The sequence below is a fragment of the Dipteris shenzhenensis genome, chromosome 12 (assembly GCF_047967505.1).
Source record: "Dipteris shenzhenensis isolate YYH24624 ecotype China chromosome 12, Dip_SZ_1.0, whole genome shotgun sequence".
Lineage (NCBI taxonomy): Eukaryota > Viridiplantae > Streptophyta > Polypodiopsida > Gleicheniales > Dipteridaceae > Dipteris > Dipteris shenzhenensis.
In genome coordinates, this window is record NC_141607.1 from 10532754 (window position 1) to 10560730 (window position 27977).

The 27977-nt window shown below is 43.7% G+C and overlaps 1 protein-coding gene across 1 annotated transcript; it reads left to right on the forward strand.

Moving 5' to 3' along the window:
- The first annotated feature begins 900 nt into the window (after positions 1-900).
- LOC147895800 (D-3-phosphoglycerate dehydrogenase 1, chloroplastic-like) lies at positions 901-27864 on the forward strand. The gene is made up of 5 exons (XM_087382450.1): positions 901-1646; positions 18911-19287; positions 26593-26703; positions 26821-26916; positions 27001-27864. Exons 1-5 carry the CDS (start codon positions 926-928, stop codon positions 27670-27672), a joined length of 1977 nt encoding a protein of 658 aa, XP_087238576.1. The 5' UTR covers positions 901-925; the 3' UTR covers positions 27673-27864.
- The last annotated feature ends 113 nt before the right edge of the window (positions 27865-27977 follow it).

Here is a 27977-nt window from a genome sequence, read left to right on the forward strand (position 1 = left end):
GTATATGAAGAGAGAAGCTCCTTGGGGTACATGGTGACGTTCTACTGACTTTTGATGATGTTGAAGGTCATAGAGACTTTCATAGAGTATGGATGAGTGATTTGCACTATCAAAGCCAAATTTCAAGGCTGGGCCATGGAGTCAAAGGGACCATAAGCAACAGGAGGTGTGCCCTTGGATAGAGCTAGATAACATATATGACCTACCAAACCTATAAATCTAATAAGGGATATAATTCTATGAAGAAATCAAAATGCGTTTTTTGTAGAGAGATGTAAAAAAAGTTTTGGCTATATGGCAATGCCAAAAAGTTGCTTTCTCGTCTTTAGCAATGAGCATCTCCATACTCCATTCTCTACCATCATGATGTGTTTTTTGTAAAGAAATGTAAAATAGTTTTGGGTGTACGTCAATGCCAAAAAGTTGCCTTCTCATCTTTAGGAATGACCATCTCCATACCTTGTCCATACTCACTAGGGGGCTCTATTGGGTTAGGGCGATGGGTGGAGCATGGGGAAGTTGGTGGTGAACTTGTTAGGAGAGAGCTTTCATCTCATGAAAGTATGGGTGGAGTGTAAGAAGGTGAGAGGGATAGCAAAGTACAAGCGAGGTTCTGCAAAGAAAAGGTTGTCATGTTGTTGTCAGGAAAGGAATTCTGGAGTGCTAGAAAAGAGAGCCATTTTTTCTGACTCGATAAAATAAAGTTTACTCATGTGGGTTTGGACGTTGAAAACATGTAATGCGTGGGAACCAAAATGTAAGTCATTAATATAATAAAGGTGGTTTTTGAGAGATGAAGACCCAACCAAGGAAGATAACCACGATGTAGTTCGTACTCTCGTAAAAGAGCGCCACCTCGGTTTGCGCTCATTCTCTTTTTTGCATCTGCGGGCTGCCGTCGAGCTCACTGCTCAGCTTTGCTACCATGGCTATGGCGTCTTCCTCCATTTGCTCTTCACCTTCCATGCACCTCAGCTTTGCTACCATGGCTATGGTTTCCTCCTCCTCCTCCTCTTCACCTTCCATGCACCTCAGCTTTGCTTCCATGGCTATAGCTTCCTCCTCCTCTTCGCCTTCCATGCACCGCAGCTTTGCTCCCATGGCTATAGCTTCCTCTTTACCTTCCATGCACCTCCTCCCTTCCCCCCTCTCTTCTCCCCGACTCACATTCCTTCCTCGTCTCCTCTCCCCTCCCATCTCCACTTCTCTTCCTGCCTCTAAGACTCTCTCCCCCATCACCTCCCCCTCCTCCCCCCCTTCTCTCCTCCCCCAGCCCACCGTCCTCGTTGCCGAGAAGCTCGGCCCCTCCGGCCTCCTGCTCCTCCAGAAATTCGCCCACGTCGACTGCTCCTACGACCTCTCGCCCGAGCAGCTGTGCGCTAAGATCTCTGGCTGTGATGCTTTGATCGTCAGAAGCGGAACGAAAGTCACTCGAGACGTGTTCGAGGCTTCCTATGGAAGGCTCAAGGTTGTTGGACGGGCAGGCGTGGGAATCGATAATGTGGACTTGCAGGCAGCGACGGAGTACGGTTGCCTGGTCGTGAACGCACCCACGGCCAACACCGTGGCTGCAGCAGAGCATGGGATCGCCCTTCTTGCCGCTATGGCCCGAAACATTCCTGATGCAAACGACTCGTTGAAAGCTGGTATTCTATTGATTTCTTATGCGTCTTACAGTTGGACTATTTTTTTGAAATGCATTCGATGCTCGTGTTATGCATTTGAACACTTTAACACCTCTTTTTTCTGGGTTTGAAATCTGGACCTTGGTGCTGTTAATGAGTCCACTGATCTGAGTTAGCACGTCATTGGCCTTTTAAAATAATTCCTAAAAGAAAGCAAACGTATAGAAGTTACATTACAGCTACGCAACTAATAAGAGAGCGTACGAATTGCTACGCAAAGGCAACTACCACTGAGTTTAGCAACGTACTAAGTTACAATATTTTTTTGGGTTGTTGGATTGATCATTGAAAGGGACAGAGAGACGGTCAACCAAAAGCAATACTAAAGTGTATTTTTGGAGAAGGGGCCCACCCAATGCGCCCATCCACTCTGTGGGTGAGTGAAAGGACACAGAGTAGATGGGCGAAAATGAATTTTAAGAACCAATGCACGCGGTTGACCCTTTTTCAAGCCACAGGCAAATTTATGTGACTCGTGATCGAGACGTGTTCCAGACTTCCAGTGGCCATAGATTTTGAAACATCTGATCACACTAAAGCTGGACTTCTTAATCAACCAATCAGACATTGCCGACGCAACTCGAAACTTCTCCGACTCCTTTAACGTGTTTTCTGCGTTTAATAAGCGGTACTGCATGTTTCGAGGAAAGCAATTTCTCACGTGAACACAAGCCGAAAATGAGCTCTTAGCCTCTTAAAAGCAGCAGGGATAGCCTTGACCTCTGATATTTAGAGCTCTCTGCGTTGGCTGGTCTCCCAAAGATCAAGCGCTCTGCCGTGGCCCGTCTCCGAAAGGTCCTTGTTCACTGACATGAATGATGAACTTTCGTTTGCCAGTATGAGTAATTTTTCCTTGCATTCTCTCGAAAAGGAAAACCAGTACTCTCCTTGCCTTTACACCTACCTCGCTCTTTCAGTTTGCGATCTTGACCAGTACAGCTCAAACGACGTCCAAGAGCTCAAAAAATAGACTTAAGCAGGAGAATGGAGGATGCTTTCAGCGCTAGCAGCTTATTAGCAACACAATATTTTGGATATAAGGAAGCTCAAGGACTTGTTACAACTGCCAAAGTTTGACTTTAAGAAATACATATAGCATGAAAAAAACGTGGGGCGATAGAGAGAGGACCTTCCTTCTCACGGATAAAAGATTGACAACTAATGTTTGAAAATAAAGGGCCATTAGAATTTAGAACAAGTAAAAGCTGAAGAAAGCTAAAAACTTCTAGAAGAACATGTTCTATGTAGCGATGGGAGAAAGCAAGGTGCTCAACAATTACTGTCCTTGGGATTTCGATCCGTCCAAGGTCCCCAGGCCTCGGGGATGATGTTGTCCTCAAGCATTCCGTGTGATTACTAATACGTGCGGAAATTACAATATCTCCATGGGCACAAAGCTCAACTCTTGCAAGAAAGACGTGATTCGAGAGGCCCACCTTGGCATACAGATTTTCAGATTTTATTTTAAATGCACCAGATGCTCTCGGGAGATTGCGTTCAAACCGACCTACAAAACACTGACTATGTCGTCCACCGTGGTGTGACGGGAAATTTAGAGCCTTGGCAACCTGTAGACAAGCCAAGAGATGGTGCAAAAAGAAAAGAGAAGCTGAGGAGTTGGGGATGTGATGAAAGTCCTTGACAACAAGACATGAATTGAATCCAATTGCGGCTCTTGATGAAATGACGTCAATGCGAGCAAGGCATGCTACTGAGGAGTGAGGACACGTTGGCGTCGTGCATCGAAGCTAGCGCACGATCTGTGGAATAACTCAGGAAACTATGCTCGATGATGATGAACGATATTGTTGAGAAGATAAAACCATGGGCAGATGAGTTTTCGGCGATCAGAATGTATCTGTGCTTACGCCTTCAGTGTATATGCCCATGAGCCTAATCCCAAGGCGACACAACAGATCACGCGAAGGAAGGTCCAAGGGCAGCTTTTGCCATAAGGCCCGAAAACATTGCGTTCAGATCAGAAGGACATACAATTTACCATTGAAGAAGTAATGGCCACTCGCCCTAGTTGCATCAACCTCCAAAGACTCGTGGAGCTGATGGTGGAGTGATCAAAATTCCATGATTGATTATTTACGTTAAATCATCTCGTCTTCACTTATTATTCATTGATGATGACTGAATTTATATGAATGCATTTATGCTTCAAATAGACTAGTAATTGAGCCACTATGTTTTTTTCTCCCTCTTAAGGGTCTATGGAGAGATGGAGAGCTTTTTTCCTAATCAAGTTCATTGTTTAGAAGTTAGTTCATTTGGTCAAGTTCACCAAGTTAATTGAGTGTTTAGTGTTAGGATTAGTGGTAGTTTCGGCCATTGTAATGAGTTTTAGATTTAGGCTTTTGTCTTTTTGTAAGGGTCCTAAATGATTTTGTCACTTTGTGTGGATTAAGTTTCTGGCCTTACATGAGAGGTAGTGAATTATATTGTCATTTAGCTTATATGACACCACCTTTATGAAAAGCATGTGAAATGAGGGTCTCTTCGAGTCCCACTCATATTTAGTGGCCTATCCCCTCTTTTATCTTATTTATCTCCTCTCTTTTCACTCATTTACCTTTCCCCATATTTTGCATTTTTCTCTTTCCCTTTCTTACACCTTTCGTTTCCCTTTCATAAGTTATTGGACAATTTTATTGTAATATTTGTCCGAGCTACTTTGCATTTTCTCTAAGGTCCAGTGCACACACTCTTTGAAATGCACACTTGGTTCGTCATTATGAACATTAAATGAATGTTAGGTAGCCTTTGTATGAGCTTAGAAAGCCTGTGTGAGTGTTTCTTGAGTATCCTTGACAGGTTTTTAGGCTTCTCGGAGTTGTCAGAGGAGAGTGCAGAGGAAGCACATTGGTTGAGGTCTAAACCGCGCATTGGTGCTGAACATCGCAACTTCAAAATTGAAGGTGCCAATTCGAACATTAGAGGCGCTTCACCATTTCTTGCAGTTGCACATTTACTATCGTGTGTGCATTGGCCCTAAATGGGGACTCAATGATTATGCCACCTTGTTGAATGCAAGGTTGTAATGGTGACTTCAACATAGATACCTCTCAAAAAACAACACAATCAACAAATCTACAAACCATGATGGACTACTTTTGCTTCAAATTAGAATAAAAAAACCAACAACCTACTCATTCGCATACTGGACAGACCATTGCATATATTTATGCATAATCCACATAATCCACACTAACACTTACACCTATAATAACATTCCAAAAGGAAGGGCCTTAGTGGGGTTCCCACCTTGTTTTTTATTGTTGAAGGTTGCTTTAAAACTAAAGTTGTTCACCTCTCCAATATAAAGTTCAATAGCAAAACTCGACATCTTTTGCTAATGTCACAAGTTCGCATCGAGCATTCCACTCCATGGAGGAGATGCCTCATCAAAATCTACTTTCCCTATATATTGGGGAGACTTAGGCTTCATAACTCAATTGGGTAGATTTGAAGCATTAGTATTGCGAATTGGTGTAGGTGTGTCTTTTTTCTATCTTCCCATTAGAAAGGTGATAATCTTTGGATAGTCTATGCTTATAGTGTTGTTGTAAACGCCATGACTTTATTTACACAACTTTCTCTATAATATGGTTTCATAGTGAAAGGTATGGCCATGACCTTGAAGCTCATTGGAGACTATATATATGAAGATCATTGGTCATGACATTGGCTTGGCTTCCTCTACGCACACATGGCAAAGAAAAAGCATGCAACATTGAATCCTAAACATTATAGAATATACCATAACCCTATTAGATTTGTAGGATAAAGCAGACCCTAGGACTATCTACTTTTCACATTTACCTTTAATACATTAAAGAAATTATGCATATTTGCAGCCCACTATTGATCAAGGTGCACTTGGAAGACAACCAAATTTTTAATTGAAATACTTTTTAGTAGTTTGTAATTGGGTGTGTAAATGTGGACAACTAAAAATGTAATTGGGAAGAAGTAGAAGGAGAGTTGAGGTGCGAGTAGAAAATGATTATAAGACATCCATAAATTTAATAGCCATGAGTATATCTATAAAGAGTCGATGTGCCACCTAAACTGAAAAGTTACACGATGGTCCATGCTTGTTATGATTCAGAAATCTTACTGAGTAGATGTGAGGACGTAATTTGTACATCGGAGAAATAGAGAGGTTATCTTCCTAAAACAGAATAGATAGTGTGCCAAAATGAGATAGCTTGTCCCTAGCCTAAGTACATAAAACGAAAAAGTACAAGATCCTATGAATTGCCAATAAGCTCTAAGATGTAGTCATCTATTGAAAACAGACCACTGTCTAATCAACTCCTAAAACTCGGCATAGAACTCCTTCCTGCAAAACTGGGAGCGGCCAGGTAAAGTAGCTCACAGGCTGTGGGTGTCTGAAGGAGGTGTTAGAGCTCCTCAAATGTCATAGTGCCCCTCTTCATCTAGGTGTGGGTTGCTAGCTATTTTTTTGGGTCTGCTTCAAGTGGAAGTTATTGAAGAAATCCCTCATGTAGTTGCTTCTATTGAATAAAAATCATTCTCTTCCTTCTTGTCTACAGCTTGTACAGACTCTTTTTTGCTGGTTTTTCCTCCTTTGTGGCTGCTTTCCGTCCTTATCCTCCTTTGTGCTCTGAATCATGCCAGATACTGCATGGCATAACTTTGCCCCTGCCTTTGCCCCTTTTAAAAACATTTCATGTTCATAATCTCCATGCTTATCTAGTGTATCATACCAGGTATTGCATGCATTCCTTTGCCTGTCTTTGACTTTTTTAACTGCAATGTTATGGTTGTTTTCTCCAAACTCTCAGTGAGCTGGTTGATAACCTCTGTGCAACTTGTCATCCAGCCTTGTGCCTATGGTGCCATCTCTAGTTGTATCTAGGCTTCAAAATTGTAATATGATCCATTTTATGCGGGCACCGGTTTCATTTTTGTTGGTGTGACTTTCAGATATTCCATCTAGATATTATTATGTTGCCCTATGGTCTGACTCAAGGGTCTCATCATCAATTTTGAAATTCTTAATTGTGTTTCCTGCATGCGAGTTAACTCTGAAGCAATGCCTGTGAGAACACCCACACCATTAAACATGCTGGTGCTATCGCAAATCTGCAAATTGAGTGCCATTACTTTTCTGTATCATAATGTTTGTCCATTTCCTCCATCCATGGTGGTTCTTTGCCTTCATTTGTCATGGCTGCTAGCTTGGATCCTGTCAATTAAATTTTGTGCTTAGAGAATTTGTTAAAGTCCCCGTGGTGTCTCTTCCAAAATGTATGAATTAGCACTAGAGAGTTTCTCTTCCAGATGGATGATTGGAGGGGATCCAAGTACTGTTATCACCATAGAACTTTTCCTTTGCTCTTTATTTATAGCCAAATACACGTTTGAGCCTTTTTCACCACTATTAATGATGCTTCCCAATTCTCTCTAATATAGAATGGCAACCCCCTATCTCTGGTGTATTCTATCTTGTTCCAGATTGTGGCATATTTCAATCCGATGGTCTCAAGTTCCTCTGCCTTGCTCTATTGTTGTTCATTCTCCTTGCCCTTTCCCTATACTATGGCTCTATTTTCTCAACTTAAGTAACATTTCCTCTCTTTTTTGCACATTTTGACCTTGGGGGACTCGAGCCCCTGATGCCTTGTTTTCTTTATGTTCTTTCTCCTTGCCCTTTCCTATGTTATGGCTTTGCCCTCTTGAGTGTGTGTGCGTACACATGTACGTGTGAGTGCATGTGTGCATGCGTATACCCCTGCTGATAGGCTGACTTCTCGACTGTGGGTTGATGTGCTCAAGAAGGGTATTCCTGTATGTGACAATGATGAGGACGATAGAGCTATTGATCCAGGAGGCCAGGTGGATGTCGATGTCATGGCTAATGCCTGACACCTTGTACCTTTATTGTGTTTCTCGGTTCGGCTGTATATATCTCTTATGTCTGCTTCAATTACTTGCATTACATACAATGTCCAAGGTCTTTGCAATGTCAACAAGTGGAAACTTTTTTGGCACTATGTACATAGAATGCACCCCGATGTTATTTCCTTACAAGAACACAATCAACACTTCTTGGCTGGCCAGCAAGGCCACTTTGCTGGTTATGACCTCTTTTATGCTGGTACAATGCACTTTCGGGGGTATGCATGCTGGTGAAACACGATATGCAGCCCACGGTTGCTTACAATGACCCCCAGGGTTGATGGATGGTAATCAGATGCATCTGTCATGCTGATCTTTATGAAATAGCATTAGTTTATGCCTCTCAAACTTCTGCGATAAGAGCTCAAATGTGGGCCTCCCTCAAGCAATATCCATGGCTGTCTAATGCCTTTTTGTGTGGGGACTTTACTAACTCGCCTGCCATGCAAGACAACACCACTCACCGATCTCACATGATCCCCACTGAGCTTCGACATTGGGAGGATATGCTTTCTTCCTTGCATGCAGAAGATTTATGGCTCTCAACAAGGGATGGAGATATGGGTTATACATACCGTCATAATGCTTTCACTCATTACTGGGCTCGACTTGACAGATGGTATTTGTTGCATGCTCAGCAGTATGCTAGTTTTACATGTGCATTATGGGTTGATCATTCCCTCTTGCCGTCTGATCACTTTCCAATATGCTTGACATTATCTATAGCACGGTTGACAGATGATATGCCTTTTTTTGGTCGTCGTCTACTCCATATTAACAGTGCTTATTTGCTTCATCAACAATTTCAGAATATAGTGAGAGTGGCTGTCCACCCCCTCCTCTTACATGCTCAGGAGGATATGGATTTTGCTTGGATCAGTCTTGCACATCGCCTGCAGGCTGTTATTCAAGATTATGGACGGAGTCACATGGAGAATCTCCGGCTTAAGCTGAAATGGGCTCAATCTCACAAGCAACAAATGGAAGTAATCATCTCTTATAGGCAGCTCACTTCCTCTGAACAGGATTCTTGGGCTTACGCGGTGCATATCATCCATCAAAATGATCTTCGCAAATTAAAGAAGTGGCAAATCCGAACTCGCATGAAACCCCTTTTGGATAAGGGTTGCTCCTCCAAGGCTTTCTTTAAAAGTTTGCATGCGGATCGGCGAAAGAAGGATATTTGCAGGATCAGCCAGGATGATGGCACCTGGACCACCTCCAAATCAGAATTGGAATCGCAATGCTCTAGTCATTTTCAGCATCTCTTTTCTCCTCAGCCTGATTATTCGATGCAAGTGAATGCAGCTAGGTCTCAATTTCTTATGCATGTTCAGCCTATATTGCCTTGGGAACAAGCTCATGCATTGGAGCAGCCATTTATGCTTAATGAATTGGATGATGCTTTGAGTCATTTACTTAAAGGCAGCTCCCCTGGTTGGGATGGATTGACTGTTGAATTTTTCCTTGCATTTTGGGATGATCTCAAGGACACTCTTCTTCTTATGATCAATCATGCTTCGGCAGAACAATCTCTTCCTTCTCCTTGGAAGCATGGCCTTGTCAAATTGATCCCAAAAAAAAGGTTGTGTGAGACAATGGCTAATTGGCGGCCCATATCTCTTATGCCAATCATTTACAAACTCATTGCCAAGATGATTGTCCTTAGGGTTCGGTTTATCTTGCAGGTAGGACTTCATCCTAGGCAGTATGGGTTTGTTCCCAGAAGGCAGATTACCTGACAATATCTCCAATGTTTTGCTTGCAATTGAGTATGCCAAATATTCTAAACAAGATGTTCATTCTGCAAGTGGACATTGCGAAAGCATTTGATATTGTCCATTGGGATTTTATTTCTCAGACTATGCATAGATTGGGATTTGGCCCTCGGCTGGTTCATGTTATTTACTGGTTGTATTCTCAAGCCACTACGCAGTGTTTGCTTGGCAGTGGGTTGTCAAGGACATGGACTATGACCCGCTCAGTGAGACAGGGATGCCCTCTTAGTGCGCTACTATATGCCATTGCTACTCATCCGTTATTGTTGCATATGGACCATCTTGCAGATACTGGGCAGCTTCATGGCTTGCAAATTCCAGGTGCACAGTCGTTTCTTGCACAGGCATATGCTGATGATTCATATTTTATGCCCAGGAATTCTCAATGTGACCTCTCTAATTTGATGCATACTTTGGATGATTTTGGCATAGCTGCTGGCCTGCATATCAACTTTCAGAAATCGAGTCTTCTAGCTTTGAAAGAAGCTGATTGGCATGCACTTCTGTGGCCAGGCCACATTATTTCTTCCCATACCATTGTGAGGCATTTAGGGTATCCCATTGGCTGGAATATTACCCCTCAACAACAGCTTAAATGGGTGCTTCAAAAGATTAACAAGAAGCTGGAATATTGGCACTTGTCAACTTGGCCTTTACATGTTCGACTTCGGATAGTGCAGTCTATCATTATGGCATATGTGCAATTTTATTTGCCTCTTCTTCACTGGTCTTTTAAGCACTTGGCTTCCTATATGTCCCAGGCTATGGAGATATTTTGGAAAAGTAAATCTCACAAGAAAGCTTTGCGACTACTTCCCATGCAGCCTGTTTGTTCTCCTAAGACTCATGGGGGACTGAATATTCTCAATCTTCGGTTTCATATGTTGGCAAGAAAGAGCACTATGATTGCTGATTTTTTTCAGCAAAAACAGCCATGGGCAATAATGTTAGCAGCTATGTGTGGAAACATGAAGTCTCATGCATATGGGCATTGGACTACAGATCACTGGGAAGCAGTAATGACTACATTTCAGGGGAAAGTTCCTGGCTGTCCTGTTTCTACTGCTTTTATTCATGATTGGAAGAGAATTCTCTCTTATGCTAAATGGTCAGGTGCTTCCTCCCATCATGGTAATTCTCTTCGTTTGGAAAGTATCCATTGGAGCAAGGTGTTTGATTCGCCACTTGCTTTACAGGCACCTATTAAAGCATATAATCTTATGAAATTGGGCATAAGATTTGTCGGAGATGTGGTGGATCAACATGGTTATGTGCTTTCATTTCCACAAGCTTGCAGGACATTCCCCTTGGGTCTGCATCATAGGCCCATTTGAAGGCTACTTACATCTATGTTGCATCCTTTTGTTCTTGTTCCTCCGTTGTTTGTACAGGACAGATTACTGGACTGGAATCTGACTTTCTTGTCTCCTGCTACCAGTTCACTTTCAATGCATAATTTGACATCTTCGATGGTCTACACATTTCTTCTTCCAGCGCCATCGATTGATAAGCATGCCAACACTCTTTGGAATTTGGATAGGCCTTTATCTTGGTGGCAATCAAAACTCAAGAAAATTTGAAAAGCTAAATTGCCATTGAAACAGAGGCTTTTCTTTTGGAGATGTATAGTGGGAGCTTTTCCCATTGGGGTGAAATTGGAAGCACGTTGTATTGCTTCCTCTTCTTGCCCCCGTTGCTCTCATCATCGTGAGATAGTTCCCCATCTGTTATGGTCTTGCCCGCACTCTCGGATATTGATCACTCATGTCTCTCATTTGTTGCGGCTTCGGTTTCCCTCTATCAGATTCGGGAAACTCTTCTGGATGTTTGGATGCTTCTCAGATGGGACAACAGCTCCCTCAGGCATATGCTTTCTTCAGAATGTCCCTCAAGCAATCTTTATATGATAGTTATGCTGTGAGGGATTTGGATGCTACTAGCCTTGAAGTGTTTTCTCACTGCTTTTGAGTGCTTCCATTAGGCTCTCTTTTGGAGTCTAATGTCATGTACATTGATTTTATGTTAATTTTAGTGCGTGCGTGTGTCCGTGTGTGATGTACATTTTTTCTTAAGGAGATACTGCCTTTTCCAAAGAAAAAAAAGTGTGTGTGTGTGTGTGTGTGTGTGTGTGACACAGAGAGAGAGAGAGAGAGAGAGAGAGAGAGAGAGAGAGAGAGTCCTGCCTTTTCCAAAGAAAAAAATGTGTGTGTGTGTGTGTGTGTGTGTGACACTGTCACGATCTGTGACGTATTCCTTTCTCTATTTCTAGGCTTATGGATGGTTTGATGAATGGACACTTGTGGAAGGGTATGCCCTTTCGACGGGACACTTGCCCTTTCGACGGGACACTTCCTAATGAGGCATAACCCTTCACAAGAGACATTCTAATGAAGAGACATTCCTATTGTAATGTACCCTCTCATCAAGGGTCACACCCTTCACAAGGGGTACACACCTCTTCATGCACATACCCTTTGGAGTACATACCTTTTCATGTGTTACTCTTCACTCTCTATATAAGAGAGGCCCAATTGTATGGATGACATAACATCCACCCTACAGACATTCAAGCAATATAATTATTCCTTGTTCTCTGCTATCTCAGTCTCCTTTCTGTTCCTTAGCACATTTCTAAATATAGTAAATCTAGGATTTCTTACAGTGGTATCAGAGCAAAATTCGCTCCTGCCTGTAGGAAATGCCCCCCACCTTCTAGCGCTGATCTGATACATTTTTGCTGCTAGAAGGACATCCGTGCACATTGTGCATGGAAGAGATGGAGAGGATGAGCGTAAAATTTTTAAACGCCTACCCGGCCTAAAGTCATCCTGGCCTCTCCATCTCCCTCACATCACAAGTTGATGTGAATGGACACGACCAAAATCGTGTCTTTTCAGGTGCTTGGGCTGTCCCAAAACCAAGGGACGCACCTTTTCCACCATGGGACACACCTTTTGGTGACGAGTCTCGACTCCTCACTCATGGGACATACCCCATCGTGGACAAAAGGACATACCTATTCATGCAGGGTCACACCCCTTTTAACAATAGGGACATATCCCCTCATGAACAGGTGCACCTATTCCAAGGGTCACACCCCTTCGAATAGGCACACCTCCTAGGCCCCAAGTACCTACAAAAGGGTACCTAGAGGGGTAAAAAAGGGGAAAAAAATAAACTCATCCCCTACCCCTGGGTTTACCCTAGCTACCTAGGGTTAACTAAACCCCCCATTTAATTTTTGGGGCAACTAACCCATTAGGCAGCCCAATGAAGAGTCGCAGCCTCTTCCCCAAAAAACTGCTACGTACGGAATTTTCTGGCAGCCTGCGCAGCACCTGCGTCAGCCCATATGGATTTCCGTACCATCTGCGTCAGCCGTACGGCCAACCACCAGCCTGCGCCAGCCTCGCCGTACCTTCTGTGCAATCCTGCCGTACCATCTGCGCCAGCCTGCGTCAGCTGTACGGATTTTCCGTACCATCTGCGCCGTACAGCCTGCGCAACCTGCCGTACCATCTGCGCAACCTGGCCGTACAGCCCTGCACAAGCCTCGCCATTCTTCCTGCGCAGTCTGCGCTGTACCATCCGCCAGCCTGCACGAACAATTTGCGCAGCCCTGCACCAGCAGCCTTGCACCAGCCCTGCGCTGTACCATCAGCAGCCTGCACCGTACAGCCTGCGCACGCCCTGCAGCCTTGCCCCTGCCGTACAAACCTGCGAAATTTCCTGCAACCTGCCACAGCCTGCGCCATTCTGTACGACCAGCCTGCACACAACTCCTTGGCCTCGCCAGGTTCCTTCGCTCCTGCCTTTTCCTGCGCAGTCCAGCCCGCAGCCCTTGTTTCGCCATTTATTGGGTCCTGCCAAATCAGCACCAGTTGCAGCTCTTCGCGCGATGAAGACAGCCTGTTGACAGCCCGGACCAGACAAGTATCGAGCGCTCCTCGCAAACCATTGCACCATGGATCTCCGGACACCGACTTGCAGCCTTCTTCTACGCAATAACTTGGCAGATTAAAGTATTGCCAGGTGGAGTCCTTCCAATCTGCTTTTTAAGGATTCTCTTTAACAAATTACAGCAAATGAAAGAATCCACATTAAAGCATGGAAACCCCTGGTAATTCACCCGAAAGAATCCACATTAAAGCATGGAAACCCCTGGTAATTCACCCGGCATTTCAAGGACACCTCAGGCATCAGCTACCACACAATATCGTGTTTAAATTGCACAGCCAGCCCATTTCGGAGCCTTTGCATCTTGGGTCTTCTGTGTCACGTGCCCTCCTAGTGACTTGGACCACATCCTCTACCTTCTGCGTGAGGCACCTCAATTACATTATTTCCTCAGCACAGTACAGGTTGTGTTCCACGAGACACGAAGATATCCGGAACACGATATTCCTCAGGAGTTTGCTGTTCATTTTTGGAGAGAATTTTACCCTTCACCTTCGGCATCTCCAGGGTACTCTCCACCTCCTTCAGCTCCCAGATATCCTCCTCTACAGGTTGTACCTTCTCCAAGTCAGTATTTACACTCTGAAGGCACTCCTTCTCCTGGATATCCTCCACTTCCGACAGCAGCTCCTTACCCTTTTTCAGATCCGTGGACTCTGCTACCTACCCCTGTCCTATCACGAGCAGTAACACCACTTTCAGCATCTCCAGTGTTACCTCAGACAGGACCTCCCTTACCAGATTTCCACGGGTGGTTCCATCCTGCCTCGCCTGCCCCCTCCAACATGAGCAACCTCAGGGAGCAGCCCGAATCCTCTTCCAGGAATGGTACAAACTAGAGCGCAAGTTCGCGCTTTTCTCACAGGGATCTCCGACATGTCGCACCGCTCGCGTGAAGCCTCTCCAGAGATTAAAGAATCAAGTCCCAAAAAGACCCCTGAAGGCAACGTCCAAGGCGAATCACTATTGCAACTTCAAATATCTCAGCTTCAGGACAGCATCTCCGACTTGGTTCAAAAAGTTCAACAACTTCAAGATTCTCGAAGTCCCGCACATACAGAGGATGACGTGACGCAACCTATTGCGATCTGAGCTCCAAGCACTGAGAGATTGCAACCCCCTTTCAGCTCGACATTGGATTGTAAGCACCACCTCCGAGCACGTTCAAAACTCCGACAGTTGGAGCAAACGGGTTCCCTATCTTCCTATATCTCTCAGTTCACCACATTGGTGCTGGAGATTGATGGTTTAACTGAGGATGATCGCCTTCATGCTTTCATCTCAAGCCTAAATCCCTCGTTACGCATTGATGTTCTTAAAGCAAACATCACCACCACAGATGGCGCTATTGCTTACGTAGAGCGCATTACAGATTTCCTAAATACAGGGAAGCAGAGTGCTAATCGCACACAGAACTCTACTATGGCCAAAGGTGCTCGCCCTCAAGATAACACCAGGTTTCGAAAAAACTTCGGTAATCAAGGTCAGCGACAGTCTCAAGATCCCTAGAAACCTCAGAAATCATTTGCTGGATTCCAACAGAAGCACTCCCCCAAGGATCGTGTTTCTTCTTCTTCATAAAGTCATTACCGACATCCCCAACATAAAGGTGCGGCCACTGACAAGAAGAACAACTCCAGCACAAAAGGACTTTGTACCATCTGTACAGGCGACCATAGATGGTTCGATTGTCCCAAGCGACCAAAGCAAAATTCCAATATGGAACCTAGCACGTCCCAAAAAGAAGATGCTACCTCAGCACAAGACAAGAAAGGCAAAGCTGTTCGAATGGCGAATACCATCCACCTGAGCCTTGCCAACAACCCCGAACCTTCCCTGGCCACTCAAGTACTTTGTGTTCAAGGATCGATTCGTGGAACAACGGTCACCATCCTCATCGACAGTGGCTGTTCTCATAATTTCCTAGCCAGTTCTGTGGTCGATAAACTTCGGTTGACCACTAGTCCTAGTCTCATGGACTATCAGATTGAACTCGCAAATGGAACAACTTTCTTGTGCAATACCAGGGTTAAAAACTTGTCTTTTCACATCCAACATTATACGGACAAGTTGAACTTCGACATTATGCCTCGAAATCCAAAGACAGGTCACCGAGCTACTCGACAAAGGTCACATTCGGCCCAGTCGCAGCCCTTTCGAATCTCCTGTACTACTTGTGGAAAAAAAGAATAAGTCAATGAGCCTCTGCATCGACTACCGAGCCCTCAACAAGCTCACTATCAAAAACAAGTATCCATTGCCTCGCATGATGACCTCTTCGATCAACTTCTACACGCAACACAATTTTCAAAGATTGATCTTCGTTCAGGTTATCATCAAATTCGCATACGAGAAGGCGATGAGTACAAGACAGCTTTTCGAACAAAGTATGGACACTATGTATGTTTGGTCATGCCTTTTGGGTTAAACAATGCCCCGGCCACATTCATGACATTAATGAACGACATCTTCAGGCCTTTCCTCGATAAGTTCGTCATCGTTTATCTCGATGACATCCTCGTTTTCAGCAGATCCGTACATGAGCACAAACATCTTCACCAAGTTTTTGAAGTTCTCCGCGCAAATTCTCTCTACATCAACATTGAGAAGAGTGAGTTCTTCAAGACCCAACTCGAATATTTGGGACATGTTATTTCAGCTCAAGGCATCTCTGTGGATCCCAAGAAGCTCGAGGTATTCCGAAACTGGCCTACTCCTAAGAATGTTCATGATGTCCGCTCTTTTCTCGGATTGGCAAACTTCTACCATACAAAGGTCTATCAGTTTTCCGAAATCGCAGCGCCTATGTCCGAATTATTGAAAAGCACAGCAATTTTTCAGTGGCTTCCCGAAATAGAGTATAGTTTCCAACAACTCAAGCAAGCACTCACTACCACACCAGTTATGGCTATTGCTGACCCAAACCTTCCATTTGAGGTCATGACCGACGCTTCCGACATCGCTACTGGAGCAGTCTTGATGCAAGAAGGCAGAGTTATTGCTTTTGACAGCCATAAACATTCTGATATCCAAACCCGATATCCGGTCTATGATAAGGAGTTTCTTGCTGTTGTACATGCTTATCGCTCTTGGAAACATTATCTCATGGGTGCCGACTCTGTGGTCAAGACAGACCATCACTCTCTCAAGTATATATTTACTCAGCCAGTCATGAACGCTCGACAAGCACGCTGGGTTGAGTTTCTGGCCAACTTTCACATGACCATTGAGTACATTCCAGGACTACGCAATGTAGTTGCAGATGCTCTCAGCAGGTTACCTCTCGCATCAGCCATGGTAATCTCTACATTATTTGTGGATGTTCCGAATTCATTCAAAGGAAAGTATTTCAATGATAAAGACTTCGGCACAGCAATACAGGTTCTTTCAAAAGATCAACCTTCGATTTCCGAACAAAAGATTTTCTCATCCTATTCTTATACGGACGACCTTCTGTACTATCAAGATCGCGTCTGTGTACCACATGACAAGGATGTTCGACGTCTTTTGTTAAAAGAGCATCATGTAGTTCCTTATGCTGCCCATCCACGCATCAATAAGACTTATCGGTTACTCAGTGCAACATACTACTGGCCTCAGATGAAAAGCGATGTCATCAAAATGGTTACATCTTGCTTATCATGTCAACAAATGAAAGCAAGTCGACGACTTCCAACAGGACTTCTTCAGCCTCTTCCAGTTCCAACTGAAAGGTGGGAAAGTATTTCCATGGATTTCATTACAACACTACCACGATCTTCCCGAGGTAACACTCAGATTATGGTAATTGTTGACCGCTTGTCCAAAATGACACACTTTGTTGCTTGCAAAAGCAGTGCACAGGCTCCGGACATAGCCAAACTCTTCATACAACACATCTTCCGACACCATGGATTACCCAAGAATATCATATCCGACAGAGATCCTAAGTTTACCAGTCACTTTTGGATTTCACTGTTCGAATCTTTGGGTACAACTCTACTGTTCAGTTCAGCCTTCCACCCAGAATCAGATGGCCAGACTGAAAGAGTCAACCAAGTTCTGGAAGAAATGCTTCGACATTATGTTCAGTCACGCCTCGCAGCCTGGGAAGAGTATCTACCACTCCTTGAGTTTGCTTATAATAACTCTTTCCATAGTGCCATAAGCATGACTCCATTCCAAGCAGCTTATGGACACACTCCGATTGTACCAACAAATTTTGTACTTCAACATCGAGTGGCCCTAGCTGATCAACTGGTTCAAGAAATGCAAGACATTCTACTGCAAGTCAGGGATCATATGCGAAAAGCGCAAGAGCGGTATCAACAGTCTGCCAACAAACATAGACGTCACCTGGAATTTAACACTGGTGACATGGTGCTATTATTTGTAGCCCCACATCGCTATAAGACGGTTAAGTCTGTGTTTCCTAAGTTGCGACCAAGATACTATGGACCTTTCCGGATCGTCAAGAAAAATTCACCTTTAAGTTACAAATTGGAATTACCACCATCATGGGGTAAAATTCATCCAACATTTCATATTTCTTGGCTAAAGACGTACATTCCAGGCGATGAAGCAGTTCCTCCTGCAGGTGATTATGTCCCAGAAATCGAAGACGATTATGTTCTCCTTATTCCTAAGCGTATTCTAGACCATCGACAGCGAGAGACTCGACATCGACTTATCACGGAATTCCTTGTTCTTTGGCGAGATCTGGACGCCTCCGACGCTACTTGGCAGTCTGATGAAGACTTACAGCAGTACCCTGATCTTTTACAGCAGTATTTTCAGAATCTACCATGATATTTTCTACATCAGTTCATTATCTCCACCAGGGTCTTCTTTTGAGTGGGAGGGGATGTCACGATCTGTGACGTATTCCTTTCTCTATTTCTAGGCTTATGGATGGTTTGATGAATGGACACTTGTGGAAGGGTATGCCCTTTCGACGGGACACTTCCTAATGAGGCATAACCCTTCACAAGAGACATTCTAATGAAGAGACATTCCTATTGTAATGTACCCTCTCATCAAGGGTCACACCCTTCACAAGGGGTACACACCTCTTCATGCACATACCCTTTGGAGTACACACCTTTTCATGTGTGACTCTTCACTCTCTATATAAGAGAGGCCCAATTGTATGGATGACATAACATCCACCCTACAGACATTCAAGCAATATAATTATTCCTTGTTCTCTGCTATCTCAGTCTCCTTTCTGTTCCTTAGCACATTTCTAAATATAGTAAATCTAGGATTTCTTACAGACACACAGAGAGAGAGAGAGAGAGAGAGAGTCCCCCCCCCCCCCCCCCCCAACCGCCTTCCTCTCTTTCCCCTTGTAGCAAAATGTTGTCTACAATGAATCTAAAATTACAATTCTGTAGCTAGAGGCACAAGTTGAACTCCCTATGTCTCTTTTGGCATCTGGTGCAAATGTTTCTTTTAGATGAGCTTCTTGCCTTCCTCAAAGATGGTAGCTTTTATTTTAAATGCTGTGAAAGTACATTGCCAGAAAAAGGTTGGCTGTGAGTTTTAGTTGATTGATTATATCTTGTTCCATTCCAGGAAAGTGGCAGCGTAGCCAATATACAGGTGTTTCTCTAATTGGTAAAACTTTGGCTGTAATGGGATTTGGCAAGGTTGGATCTGAAGTAGCTCGCAGGGCTAAGGGTTTGGGTATGACTGTCATTTCACATGACCCTTATGCCCCAGCAGATAAGGCCCATGCCACTGCGGTGGACTTTGTCTCATTCGACGAGGCACTTGCGAGAGCAGATTTTATATCCTTACATATGCCATTGACTTCAACAACAGTGAAAATATTCAATGATGATAGTTTTGCTAGAGTCAAGCGGGGAGTTCGGATTATTAATGTAGCACGTGGTGGTGTCATTGATGAGGACGCTCTTATTCGAGCACTTGATAGCGGAGTAGTTGCTCAGGTGATGCAGACTTCCTCTTAGAAAAGCTGAGAGTTGGCAAATTACTGTTTCTGTACTATTTTCTACTCAGATAAAATAAGCTGTACTTGCTTGAAATGTTGTTAGCAAGGATACAAAAGTGGTGAAAATATTTATTTCCATAACGGTCGTTGAAATGAGTTTTTGAGGCTGCGTTACCAGCTCTTTACTGCTGTTCTTCTTCATTACTGGTTCCAACAACATCAGCAAATGCCACAGAAACAAAACATTCCATGACATAGTCTGCATTTGATCAGCTTTGCTCTAAAGAAATCCATCTTCGAGTTTCAACCTTGAAAGTTTTATCCCATACTACCTTAATGTTGAAGATTGGGAATATGTTTATGCATGTGATCTGCACCAAGTTTTGGGTGCAAATTTATGCAGTGCATGCTATGCATTGCAGAAGCTACTGCTATAAACTTCTTGATTCAATCTTTGGCAAGTGAGCTGTGAGCATCCAAACCTTTATTCATGGATCCTCTGTCTAGAATTTTCTAAACAGATTGACCTTTGTAGACCTTCAAAAGCATGGAAATCATGATGAAAGTTCCTGATTCACCTGATGTTGGAAAGATAGAATTTACTGCTTCATAAAGTCAGCAAACATTTATGTAAGCACATCAACTGGGGATACAAAAACTCAACCCAAAACAGAGAAAATGGGAAAAAACATAAAAAGAAATAAATGGAAGTGCCAACAACAAAAAATCTGTCCACCTCATAGCTGAGAATATACGAGGTGTGAGGCCACCCCGTTAAATACCGTATAAAATAAAAGAACATAGCATTATCCAACACTTTGAGGAACCCCTTTGCTCTTCCTTTGGTTTTCTGGCAATCACATGAACATGTCCTCTGGCTTCATAGCGTGTGTATTCCAAAACTTTGGCAAAAGCTCCCTATCCTCTGGTTAATGCCCTTCTATGAAACTTCTACAAGCTACTGGATCCTCCAAACAGTAATACTACATATGATCTCTAGTAACAAGCCCTCAATAGAGAGAGCATTAAGCAATAGGGTCAGGACTGGGTAGGGATTGGTGTTGGAAGTACAGACTTCCCAATATCCTTATAGCCACCGCAATCCTCCAGGTGAAGATCTGCTTTGATACAACTGACGACTCCGTTTTTTGAGCCTGCTACCAAGATGATCTTCACAAAACTACAAGCTAGGAACTGAACCACTGAGTGCATAATCTGTAACTCATTACCCATGAGCAATTGGATCACCCCCGAGCGTAGGAGGTGAAGAGAAGACACACGGCCTGACTCTAGATCAGTACACCTCCGTTTCCCATTCCATAGAAGCCCCATCTGCTAGTGATGCATCGACCTAGCTTGCTGGGTACAGCCATGCCTCTAGCAGGAACCATTATCTAGGTACTGATCAGTCTGTCCCAACACTGAGCCCCTATGTGTCTGCAGTCGACAGCCATATTTAGCATCTAGGCTCCATTGCATTTTAGACCTCCTTACACTCTGTTTAGCATTATCCTTCCTAGCTCACCGACTCCACCCATTAGGGTCTCTCTTGACCCGTAAGTGAGTCACTAGCTAACCTATGTTAGCTACGGATGTAACATGAGTAAAGAACTCATCCTAGTCTTAGAGCATTATATATCTAGATGAATCCACAAAGATGCCCAGACTAATCCTTTTAAAAACACAATGCATAGTGCAGTTTCAATCTCATGATAGTCATTCATAAGGTTGAAACCAGAAACTCCATCACGCATAGCTGGGACTTATGGCATCCCCACTGGCGTCATCAGCACCCAACAGTGGGTGTAGACCATAGTATAAACAGATGCTCTCACATATACAAATCCACACACCCACACATACTTGAGCATCCATTTATACAAAGGTCTTTATATTGAGTTTCTGTCGGCACTTTGGAGGTGAAGGGCAGACTCAGCCATGACAAAGGCTAGCACTAAAGAAGAAGGCTGATATAAAAAAAGTCCACATTCTCTTCATTTAAGCTATGACTGCTTGTGAAGACTATACAATTTCATTGTAGTCTCTCCCAAATGACCATCTGACATCTAGCTGATAGGGCAATGCATTGTCTAGCATCTGACATCTTAGAGCATTGTTTAGCTCATGCAGGCGCTCCCCTAAGCTTGGTCAACTTTGTCTTGGGCTTTTTGGCAGCCTTTGTGTTGGTGCTCGTCTCTTTATAAAAATAGTCTGCTGACTCGCTGGGTGCATACTTTTGGTGGATGGCAAGCTTTGTGTCTACTTGGTGGATGGAAGGCATTGTTGCTACTGGTCAGGGTGGGAAATTGATCCTTCTACCACCCTATTCTGTGGTGTCCTTTTCTACTCCTGGACAGTTTGAGGCTGGTTGTGGTTTCTACACGTGGTTGAGCCCAGCCAGTCTGTTTATTCTTACTCTTGGACAGTTTTGAAGGGGATTTTCCAGGTTGATCCAGTTGTGGTTTCGCTACTGTGGCTAATTTCTTAAGTTCATAGTGGTTTCGACAACTTTCTCTTGGGCTCTGTGGCAGCCTTATGTTGGTACTAAGTTTCTCTAGATCTGGCCTTCTTGGTGTCCTTGCCAACCTGTCCATAGTTTCTCATGAAACCCTTCTGTCTAATAGAAGCAAATCTATTTCAAGTTGAAAACATGCTGAGTACAATGCCTGAGCTAGAGAAAGAAAGTACTTTATCTCTTCTGTCTACCTGCCAGTGATGCATCTTTGGCTGCTCAACCTCAACAAGTGTGGCTGCTTGGCCGGTGCTAAGTTCTCTGTGGAGTATCCTAAATCCGAACCTGAAGGTGTCTTGGAAGAACTGAATAGTGTTTCTAGGGGACTTTGTTAACACTCTTCTTTATGTTGTAAGAAGCCCATTGGAGTAACAAGCATAGTTACCAGGGAACCCTGTTCCCCCATCCGGAATGCGTGGAACCCCATTCCAGAGGGAACCTTGGGACCCCCAGGAACCTGTCTGTAATGTTCCAGCCAGGGTGTTACAATGAACCCCGTTCGGGGGTACCCAGAACCCGTTCCGGACCTAAACCCGGCGTTTCGGATTTAGGATTTCCTCCTCAACCCTATTTCGCGAGCGGCGGCAACCTGTTTTCCGCCATTTCGACCTGTAGCCCTCCACCTGCTCCCTCCCTCCTTCAACAGCCCGACTCCTCCATCCAGCAACTCTCCAACTACTCCCTCCTTCCCTCCTTCCATCCAACTACTCCCTCCATCCAACTCTTCCATTCATGCGTAGCCCAAGGCCCAGCAGCAGATCCAAGGCCTCTAGGTGCCACTTGGTGGTATGGAACACCAGGCTGGTCAGGGTCTGGTTGGGAGTGCGTCCCAGTAGCTCAACTCGTGGCTCGTAGGAGACATCTCCTGATTCAAATCGTCTCCTGTAGGTGTTATGGTTGGGTGGTGAGCAGCCTGCTCAGATTCCTCATGTTTGGCATGTTCTTGTGTTTGCTTGCAAGTCAGAGGTTTCCGGAGTGTTGGGGTTGTGTCAGCTTTCGATACTTTGAAAAATTGTATCAAGAGTCCGCCTTCTCTAGCATTGCCCGATCCTACCCGGCCTTATGTGTTAGAGGCTGATGCGAGTGAATATGCTATCAGGGCAGCATTATTCCAAGAGTGCCTACTTGTAGCTTTTGAAGCTCAATGAGACTCAATATCATTGGCCTACCATGGAAAAGGAACTTTATGCAGTCGTATATGCTCCCAAAGTTTGGAGTATGGTTCCGAATTTGTCATGTTGATTGATCATCACTCGATCCAATATGTGTGAAGGGGATGATTTGAGGGGCAGGAAGGCTCGATGGGCTGAGTTGATGCAGGATTTTGATTTTAAGATTCAGTATAGGAAAGGTTCTTTGAATAGTGTTGTTGATGCCCTCAGTCGGATTAAGATGGTGAATGCTTTGTCATTTACCGAGATATCCTCTAACCTATTTCAATCCTTGAGAGGGCTTTGCGCGACTGATAGTCATTTCAGTCATTATTGGCAAAAGGTCCAGGATGGGAGCTCTATGATTGACCAAGACTTAGGGATTGTGCCACCTACGATTCAGGCAGCGTGAGGTCAGTGGATGATAAAGAATAGCTTGCTGTTCCGAGATTAAAAAAATTGTGTACCAAATGTGTCAGATCTTCGATCTAGGATTCTTTGGGAGTGTCATGATGCACCTAGTGCAGGACATCCTGGAGTACACAAGACTCTGTCTCTTGTGAAACAATTTTTACTGACCTAAGATGAGAGAATTTGTTAATAGGTTGCTGTACTTGTCAAGTGACCAAGGCGCAACACCTTAGAAGTGCGGGGTTGCTACAACCCTTGGAAATTCTTGGTATAAGTGGGAAAGTATTTCCATGGATTTTAATACGAGATTTCCACGAACGTGCAAGGGTCATGACTCCATATGGGTTATCGTGGACCGGTTGACAAAGATGGCTAGACATATACCTACTAGATCCACGGTCGCAGTGACTCAGTTGGCTCAACAGTTCGTTGACCAATTGTTTCGTCTGTATGGATTACCGGTTGACATAGTCTGTGATAGGGACTCTTAAGTTTACGAGTGAATTCTAGACGCTTGTCTTTGACAAGTTGGATACCACTCTTAGTTTGAGTTCCTCTGAACATGCCCAGTCTGATGGTCAAACGGAATTTGTAAATCGTTTCAGTCCTTTTATGCTTATGTACAGGTTTCAACTTGAATCTCCAGTAATGGTCAGATTCAAGGGAATCAAGAATGATGCTTGAAAACATTCTTGCAAGACATGCAAGAGAAGTTGCAGTTTGCCAAGGAGTCTATTAGAAGTGCTCAAGACAGGGATAGATTTTATGCTACTAGACATCGTTCGCCTATAGAGTTCTCTATTGGAACGATGGTATACTTGTGTATTCCCAAGGAATCCAAGAGTCTCAATACTATTGGACAGGTTAGGAAGTTATCCCCCAGATACTGTGGTCCATTCAAGGTTATCCAAAGAATTGGCCAAGTTGCATATGAGCTGGATTGGCCTCCTAATGTAAGGATACATCCATTCTTTCATGTTAGTAGACTGAAAGAAGTACTGGGTGCTGAGGATCAAGTAGTTACTCCTCGGGAACTTATAGAGGTTGAAGATTTAACCTTTATACCACACGAGCCTGAGAGTATTCTTGGATTTCGTGAACCTCAAGTTAGATATAGGAAGATCACGAAATACAAGATTAATTGGAAGGATCGTGTCAAGGAGGACTCTATATGGGAGACATTGACTAACCTTCAGATAGAGTTTCCAGACTTTCTTTTGAACTCCAGAGTGAGTTCTTAGAGGAAGGGGAGTATGTCATGTGCATGGATTGTATTTGACGTGTGCTTAGGCGCACGGGACTAGCTTTGATAGTCTGGGGAGGCTAGTGGCTAGGCAAGCGATTCTCAGGTTGGGTTGCAAGGGCAACGAACGAGTTAGGGTTCTAGCTATTTTTAGCGGCACTGGGCCACAAAGCCTATATAAGGGGCCCAGGGGGTCTAGTTTTCATTCACGCAAGTCAGAGCAGGTCTAGCTCTTCCTTGCTGGTCCAGATCTTGGGTCGTGTTGTGGACGTGCACCTGCTTTCTAGCGTAGCCCGAATTCCCAACGCAATCTTGAGGCCCTATAGGCGCCTTCTGGTGGTATGGGATGCCAAGAGGTTGTGGACTGGTTGGATGTAGACGTGCTAGCAGCCCAGCCTATGGCTCGAGGGGATGCTCGGATTCTACGAGTCCTAGACCCATAAGCATCACGGTTGGGTGGTGAGCATGCTTGCGCCTCTCTTTGTGGTTCTATGATCGGTGGTTTGTGCTAGTGTGCATCAGGTTCGGATTTCTAGGGGCGATCGGGTCATGTCATATAGCCCGCTATCTATTTATGCTTATGTATGAATAATAGCCTAGATCACTAATTGCCTTGGGCCTTGAGAATATAAAGGTACAATAGCTAAAGATTTATTGGCATACATGCAAGAAATGTCAGCACAAGCTAAAGATTCTATAAAAAGTGCTCAATGTACGCGAATCGGAAACGTACCCCTAGACTTGTTGTGAGGAAGGCATGTGGGAGAACCTTAGGATTCCAAAAGATTCTAAGACTTTGGGAAACATCCAAAGATTTCCCACAAGTATTGTGGTGCTTTTTGCATCATTTAAAAAATCAATGATGCATCACATCATGTAAGTTAGAAATCTCTTCGAATATCAGAGTTTATCCAAATTTTCACGTCAGTAGACTCAAGGAGAACCTTGGCCATAGAGACAGCTCGGTATCTCCTATATTCCACATGAATCTAAAAAGGTTCTAGACAAAAGGAAAAAACAACTCAAGAATAGAAATATTAATGAGTATTATATTAAGTGGAAAGATAGAGAAATATTAATGAGTATTATATTAAGTGGAAAGATAGGCCTGATGGAGATTCAACTTGGGAGAGGATTACTAACTTAAAGAAAAGCACTTGGCCTTGTTTCCAAGGACATAAATATTTGTATCGAAGAATGTTACATCCCTAGTTAACCCAAGTAAGCAAGTGACTCACCTATGGGTTGGGAGGGTAAGAGTGGTAATCCCATTTAGAACCGGTTTTAGCCTAGACTGAGGTCTCTTGAAACTATATTCACTCTCCTACAGCACTACCAATACCCCTAGGAATGCATATATGTGCAATAAGGGGTCAAGGGTCCCCCAATGATTAGATGAGACATCATAAGGGTAACAAATTGTACATCCTTTTATGCATAAAATGAGCCACAAGAGCAAGCCACTCTCTCTTGCTCTTCGCACGCTCTGCACTTGCCTCGAGTCTCTCTCTCTCTCTCTCTCTCTCTCTCTCTCTCTCTCTCTCTATATATATATATATATATATATATATATATACATACATACATATAGCTATTTATCTTTTGCCTTTCTGCTGTGGAGCTCTAAACTTTCCACATGTGCAAGCCTCTCCAATTACCACCGTTGTACATTTGGTCTATCTGACCCTAAAGGTCTTCGCAGCCTCTCTCTCTCTCTCTCTCTCTCTCTCTCTCGTCTCACACTGCCTTTCTCTACCCTTTCTTCAGCAAACCATGTTCTCTTTATGTTTGTTCTCATTGTATTTATTAAAACATGCAGTTAGATTCAAGGCTGAAATTTTTGTATAACCTTTTGGAATAGATTTCGCTTTGTGCATTTTTTGGACTAAAGAGGGGATGTAGACATAGCCTCCCTTTGGTATATTATACATGTACGTACAAAAGAATGGTTTAAACTTTATTAGTTGTGTTCCTGTACGGATACAGGCAGCTCTGGATGTTTTCACAAAGGAACCTCCTGAAGAGAATAACAAGTTGGTACACCATAAGAATGTCATTGTCACACCTCACCTCGGAGCAAGTACAGCTGAGGCGCAGGTCATATTTCGTGCTTGCCGTTAAGAGTCTTTTCTTGCATGGAAACATTTCTGGACTGCAATATGATGTGTATGTGAATGTCTAAGCCTAACTGTTTGAATTGTCTGATTTCAATAGGACGGTGTAGCTGTTGAAATTGCTGAGGCAGTGGCTGGAGCACTGCAAGGAGAGCTTGCTGCTACTGCTGTAAATGCTCCGATGGTTCCTCAGGAGGTAACTGCATGATTTTGGTGCTCTAATGTAAGTTCTCTTACATTCATTTATTGTACCAAAAAATCTGTAATGGTGTGAAACCAGGTTCTGACAGAGCTGGCTCCATATGTTACTCTAGCTGAGCGTTTGGCCCGACTTGCCATTCAGTTAGTGGCTGGAGGAAGTGGAGTAAAGAATGTGAGGGTGTCCTACTCTTCTGCACGTGCTGATGATCATCTGGACACACGTTTGCTTCGGGCTATGATCACGAAAGGTCTGATTGAACCAATTTCAAGTGCCTATATCAACTTGGTGAATGCCGATTACATAGCAAAGCAACGAGGCCTCAAAATCAGCGAGAAGCGAAAGCTCTCCGATGGGTCTCCAGAGTTTCCTCTCGAAACCATAGAGGTGAAGATAGCTGGTGTAGAGTCAAAATTTGCAAGCGCTAAATGTGACACGGGGGACATCAAATTGGAAGGCAATGTCAAGGATGGAACCCCATACCTGTCAAGAGTAGGCGACTATGATGTAGATGTCAGTCTTGAAGGGAGTGTGATCTTGTGTAGGCAGGAGGATCAACCAGGGATAATTGGAAAAGTAGGGAGCATTCTTGGGGAGGAAGATGTGAACATCAGTTATATGAGCGTTGGAAGGAGAGCACCTCAGAGGCAGGCAGTGATGGCAATTGGGGTTGATGATGAGCCTGGCAAAACGGCAATGCATAGAATTGGCAACATTCCTGCTGTACAAGAGCTAGTGTACCTTAAACTCTAAGTCTCCATCTCCTAACGTCTCAAATAATTAGAATAAGGGCCTTTTCCCACTAGCACTTAGGTTATGTTAGTGAGCTTAACATAACTAGTTCTATTAAGTCAAAGTTAACCTTAAAATGGAAATTGCATTCCCATTGGTAACCCATTATGTTATGCTAGTGGTCTTAAATAAAACTTTCGAGGTACTTTTAATACAAAATGGTTTATTTGTTGGCCATACACTTGTTAAGTTAAAGAAAGGAAAATTCATATAGTATACATCTAGGATTTTCCAATGTGCACATTAGAAATTCTTGTTCACTGAAC